The sequence below is a fragment of the Cyrtonyx montezumae genome, unplaced genomic scaffold, assembly GCF_038088225.1.
Source record: "Cyrtonyx montezumae isolate F1298 unplaced genomic scaffold, pur_monq_1.0 scaffold_3, whole genome shotgun sequence".
In the NCBI taxonomy this organism is placed as follows: domain Eukaryota; kingdom Metazoa; phylum Chordata; class Aves; order Galliformes; family Odontophoridae; genus Cyrtonyx; species Cyrtonyx montezumae.
Genome location: NW_027072034.1, coordinates 28,905,415 through 28,911,414, shown reverse-complemented (window position 1 = coordinate 28,911,414; position 6,000 = coordinate 28,905,415). Strand labels below are relative to the sequence as shown.

The 6,000-nt window shown below is 39.6% G+C and overlaps 1 protein-coding gene across 1 annotated transcript in view; it reads left to right on the top strand.

Annotated features, from left to right (window-relative positions):
- The first annotated feature begins 497 nt into the window (after nt 1-497).
- The window catches only part of MYO16 (myosin XVI), a 257,006-nt gene continuing 251,503 nt past the window's right edge, over nt 498-6,000 (top strand). The window contains exon 1 of the mRNA XM_065741050.1: nt 498-753. Within this exon, the coding sequence (XP_065597122.1) occupies nt 528-753 (226 nt within the window). The 5' untranslated portion in view covers nt 498-527. The remainder of the gene's footprint in view (nt 754-6,000) is intronic.

Genomic DNA, 6,000 nt, shown 5'->3' with positions numbered 1-6,000 from the left:
GATGATCCGAAAGGGAAATGAGAGTGATCTCTTGACTTTCCAACAGTTTTATCTTTCCCTCTGAGTGGAAAATGGAAAAATGCAAAGTAACGCGAAGTCCTCTGGGGCACATAGTTCTTCTCTTCAGAGACAGCTGTACCTGGAACTATTGGCAGTCCACGGAACCAGGGCATTAACTCTTTAACTCCCAATGCACTACATGATGTTATGATGTGGAATACCAATAACGAAAAATCATAAAACTATGACACTAGTGTACTCATTATAATTACGATACGATGATTTTTCTTCTCACTGAATAGTGGGTATTTGCTAACCTAAAGCATGAAATGAGGCTTTTTGTAGTTCACATTGGTGAAGCAGGCAGAGTTCATTTGTAGACTAACAGGTGGTTAGAAAGGAGAACAAGAAATCTGGTGGAAGTTCTGCTACATATTTGAAAGCACATTGTTGCACAGTCTAAATGCGTTTGTTTTCTGTATCTTGCAGGCTGTTTCCAGCTATGTAATGTTTTTCGGTCACATGAGATGGAAATTGACCAGTGCTTGCTCGAGTCCCTCCCTCTTGGCCAGCGGCAGCGGCTGGTGAAGCGGATGCGTTGTGATCAAATAAAGGCATATTATGAACGAGAAAAGGCTTTCCAGAAGCGGGAGGGTTACGTGAAAAAACTGAAACATGGAAAGAATCATCGAGTTCGTTTCAGTCTTGCTGATATGATACAGGATGCGATCATACATCATGATGACAAAGAAGGTACTTAGTATATGTTGTTTTCTTTTTTCTTTTTCTTTCTGTGTAGCTAACAGTATCGTAGTAGAAGCTTCCGATGTTCTGTTTACCTTTATTCAGGAAAAATACGATTTTACTTGTTGATGACTGTAAAGTGATAAAAGAAATAGAATAGAAAAGCATGCAATGTGCTGTAGCTTGTCACTGTAGGGAATAAGGCATAAACCTTAGGAGATAAAGCAAACTGACTCTGAGATTAGTTTGTGTGTAAACTAATAAATTTCAGAATCAGTCAACACTGCTATGACTATTACGTGTGTCTTGTTACATATCCGTGGGCCATTTGCTATAACTACTGTTACTTATCATTGAGTTGTGGTCCTATACATTTACAATGAAACAGCCAACGGACCAAAGAGCCCTTCTCTTAAAGTGAGTGCCCAGAACAGCATTCATAACTGTATAACTTCTTTACGGTGAGGGTGACGGAGCACTGGCATGGGCTGCCCAGGGGGGTTGTGGAGTCTCCTTCTCTGGAGATATTCAAGACCCACCTGGACGCCTACCTGTGCAACCTGGTGTAGGGAACCTTTGGCAGGGGGGTTGGACTCGATGATCTCTTGAGGTCCCTTCCAACCCCTATGATTCTATGATTACAAATAAAATTTAAAACCTTTAATTCCAGTCTCACGTAAAAATACAACATTTATAGATGTAAAACTTTTCTGTGTTCTCAGTTTCCAACTGTCTGTAAAAAACAAGCAGAATTCTAGCTACTACTGTTACCATTCTGTAAAACTCAGGTACCTCGGCCTTTTTTTGACATGTAGATATCTCATTGATGTGCTGATGGAATATCAGCAGTCTTTTGTGTTACACGATTTGGCCATGAGCTGCTCTTGAATCAGACCACTGAATTCAGCAACTGCTGAAACTGAACAGGATGAGCAGAAAAAAGCAGTGCTTTAGGCAGAAGAGAATAAGGTGGGAAAAAAGCAAGGTTGATATCCCGCTCTTGAAACAAGCATCTCAAATAGCCCAAAGTTAATCCCAACAGGAGTAGCAAAGCTGTTGTATTTTGATGGCTCTGATCCTTCAGTAGGACTTTGAAACAAATGTGATTCTTGTCTTGACCTACAAGTGCTAGTCTGTTGTGCTTTTAGGCAGATGTTCCCACTTCTTGTCCACCTGTAAGTGAATAATGCTAAACTAACAATTTTTATCCACGAGTAAATGTAACAATTAAAAAAGCAAAGAATTGAAATTCATAGACGTAGAAGCTGTTCTCCTGCTACAATTGCTGAGTAAAACGTCCAACCATGACTTTAGTGACTGCATCTATCTTAGGATTTCAGTTCAAATTAGATATACACTTTTGTACTAAAGTTCACATCCATGTACTGTGTTTGTGTTGCTTTATGGAGTATGGAAACTAAATTCATTCTAGACAAAACTGAACTGGAAGATGTGCTCTGGGAGCATACGTATTGCTCACAAACAATAATGTATTTTCAGTCCAAGCTGGGTTTAGGCTGAAGTAATCCTGCTGAAACAAGGTTGGGGAAGCTGGGCTTTTGGCACCACCTGATTCTCTTAGTGTATTTATGTATATTTCAGTCATTTATTCAACATTCATTATTCATCTTTACCTATTAGTGAACAGTGTTGTGCATGTAACCAGTAAGTTAATTATGATGGATCCTGATATTTGAATGGAGCATTCTCTGCCTCATTGCAGTTTCACAACTGTATCTGTATCTGGATTGAAAAGCTGAATCTTGAACCCTCCACTTCACTGGGTTGTAAGTCAGAAATGACTACAATATGAGGCTGTAGGTGAGAATGAGCTCACATTTCCTGGCTTTTCAAATGCTGCAATTTCTCTTCTAGCCCCTGCTTTTTGGTGCAATGACTTACTAGAATGTGAAAGAGATCCTAATACTGAATTAAGCAAGCAAAGATGGCAGCCAGGTGCTAACAGCCATCAGCTTTCCTTTCTTCTGTAAATCCATGTCTGGTCTACAGTATGTGGCTTTTCCTGCATGGCGTGCTTGTTAACCAAGAATTCAAAAATGTGCTACCATCGTGACCCTCTGCTTTTAGCATAGGGTGCTGTGGCTGGGGACAGCCTTCCTCCTCCTTCTCTCAACAGGGGATGTCTGATTTAAGCAGCAGAAGATACCGATGCCCTAGATCTGATAGTGACCTTTTAGTATCTAAAGAGGAGCTATATTAAAAAAAGGACGGACTCTTTAGCATGCTCTATTCTGATAGGAAAGGGGAAATGGCTTCAAACTAAAGCAGGAGAGATTTAGTCTGGATATAAGGAAGAAGTATTTTACAGTAAGGGCAGTGAGGCACTGGAATAGGTCGCTCGGACAGGTGGTGGATGCCCCATCCATGAAGACACTCAAGGTCAGGCTGGACAGGACTCTGAACAACCTGATGGAGCTGTAGGTGTCCCTGTTCCTTGTGGGAGTTTGTTCTGGATGGTCTTTAAGAATCCCTTCCAACTTGAGCAACTCTATGACTGCTGTAGTGACCACTGCTGGAGGAGGCCTCCCAGGACTGGGTCTTAGCCCCAGCAGCTTGACTGCAGAGTGATTGCTTAGTGCAGGGCAAAAAAACCAGGGATCCCAACTCACTTGCCATCAAGATGCCAGCATCGCTAGCTGTTCAAGAGATTTTGTAGTAGCATAACATTTGGGAGGATTGGGGTAACCTATATAATGGAAAATTTGAATATTATTGGTTATTTTTCATAACGATAAATTTTGGTTACATTAATTTAAAGGGTTAGTAAGGGAAAAAAAAAAAGGGGGCACAAGTGGAGCTGGTAGTGATACCATAAATCAGATGATCATGACTCTCAGTTTGGGGAGCTAGAAAGCAGGTGTCCTTCGTTCTTGGTTCTGGATGCACGAGATGATCCTTCCATCTAAATTGTGCCTACCCTGCAGTGCAAAAGATCTTCAGATTATATAGTGCAAAAGTGCAAAAGATCTTCAGATTATATACATTACTTATGTTACATATGCAAGGTTTTTCTGGGCAGTATATATATATTCAACACTTCCCCTAAAATCGTTAACAGAGAGTCCCACCTCCTTGCATATGCTAAGTCTTTTTGTGGTGTTGGTCTTTTGGGGCCTCTGGAGGAAGTCAGTGGTCTTACTGTGTTTGCTAGTTGAACCTGGTCTTTATGGATATTCAGTTAGCTGCTTGCCTTGAAAGCACAATATTTGCTTTCACAACTTTCCTTATCTGCTTGATGTAAGGACTTGATGAAACTCTCACATCTGCTCCATTGAAGGAGTTGAGCATATCATCCTTATCTACCTGGTATGAAGACTCAAACTCTTCCCGTTGTTTAAACAAACTGCAGGGCTACCCATCAATGAACATTGTAAGCTTAATAGTATCGTTATAACGTGCAGCAGTACTGAAGTCTAATTGGCATCCTAACAACTTTGGATTATAAAAAGGGCCAAGGGATGGCAAAGTCTGTTCAAAAGAAGAATGTGTGTTTAATTTGAGGTGACAGAAGAGCTGGCCATTAGCTTTTGATAGGAGAATGTGTCAAGGATGTGATGGTGACAATTCTTATTAAAAAAATACACAAACACTACAAAATAGACAAGAAAATAATTTGAAGCAAAGATAGAGGTTAAAACCAAGCTGAACTAAAGGACGTCTTAATTTCCTTGCACTGTTTTCTGATCTGACTTACTGTTTTTATCTTATTACAGTAGGCTTGCTTGTGCTTTACTTTTCTATCTTGTTCTAACTAACGGCTTGACAGGTTACAGACAAGTTGATCAGAAAAGCGAAGAGCTGTGCTGCCTTTATCTGGCACGCATTGTGGGGGTTAAACTTACTTCCTTAGAGAAGGAGTTTGAGGGTTGCCAGCAAGTCTTCAAGAGAGCATGATGAGCCAGGATGTAGGCAGGAAATGGCAAATTTGCAAACTTAAGAAGTCTGCTGTCAGGTGTACCTGCTACATAGGCTGGCATAGTTGTTAGGATGTGAGGCTCTGAGCATGCCTGTGCCTTGCTTTAAAAATTCACCAAAGCTTTGTGCAAGGATTGCATTTTTGTGTGTCAGTAGTTCAGAGGTATCTTCTGTAGACACAAGACTGTGTTTACTGAAGAGAGAGAGCTGTGTTAATATAATAAACTTCCTGAAAGACAGAATGAAGAAATGAATGAGGTTATATTCAGTATGTATGAAATGAATCAAGCACACAAACAAAACGTGATATTACAATTGCCCCTGAACATTAGGAAAGAGATGTAGAATAGATGTGTTAAATCTGCCAAACGCAGTTCTTAATGTTTAAAAAGAGGTGTTTTTTGTTTGTTTGTTTGTTTGTTTTTAAATTGGGCAAATAAATTCCATTGTGCCTTGAAAAGGAGGAAAATAGGATCTCTGTGTGAAAGTTCTGGTTAGACTTCTATGCCACCCCCAAATTGAAGTAATCCACTGTGACTTCCTTCCACCTTTAAATGTCTTCCTGACTTGCTTCTTATGATTAATATTTAATACCAGCTTCTTTCATTTCCTTCTCCTCCCAAAGGTACTTACATTAGCATTTCTTTTGTATGCTGTTTGTCTCATTTACAGCCTTCTGAATAGATGGGTACAATTTTAAGTGTTATTATGAGAAATATTAAATGCTTGGAGTGTTCTACTGCATATAAAACTGTATTATACTGCACCAAAACCATAAAGGCCAGACGGAAAATTGTCATTTGGTGGATCGGGATTATTAGGTTGTGTAATCTCAGCAGCTTTTCGTGGCTGCTGTGCTTTAGGCTTTTACGCTCTCTTTTAAGAAACATTCTCCCTTTCACCAATAAACTCAGGATTCATCATTCCACCCCTGAGCAGCATAAAATAGCAAACAGTTGTAGTGTGCTGAGCACACATACGTACATGCTTATAACGAAAGAAAGGCCCCAAAACGAAAAATGGAAATTCAGAGTAAATATGTGTATTTGTAGGAGATAAGACCAATTAAATTACTATTAGCAAGTTACTGAATAACAAAATTATGAAAAGGGGCAAAGAAACCCTACCAAAATCAATCTAACTTCAGTTTGAGAAGTTAAAAACACAGAACAATCAAGTTCATGTGAAGTGGATCTACAGGGCAGCTAAAGTTTGAGAGATCAAATGCTGTATATTTTCCTACCTTAGTCTGCTCAGTCCCTTTAAAATTTAAAACACAAATATCTTTCTCAAGTTTTACAGTACTTTAAGGATAGTGCC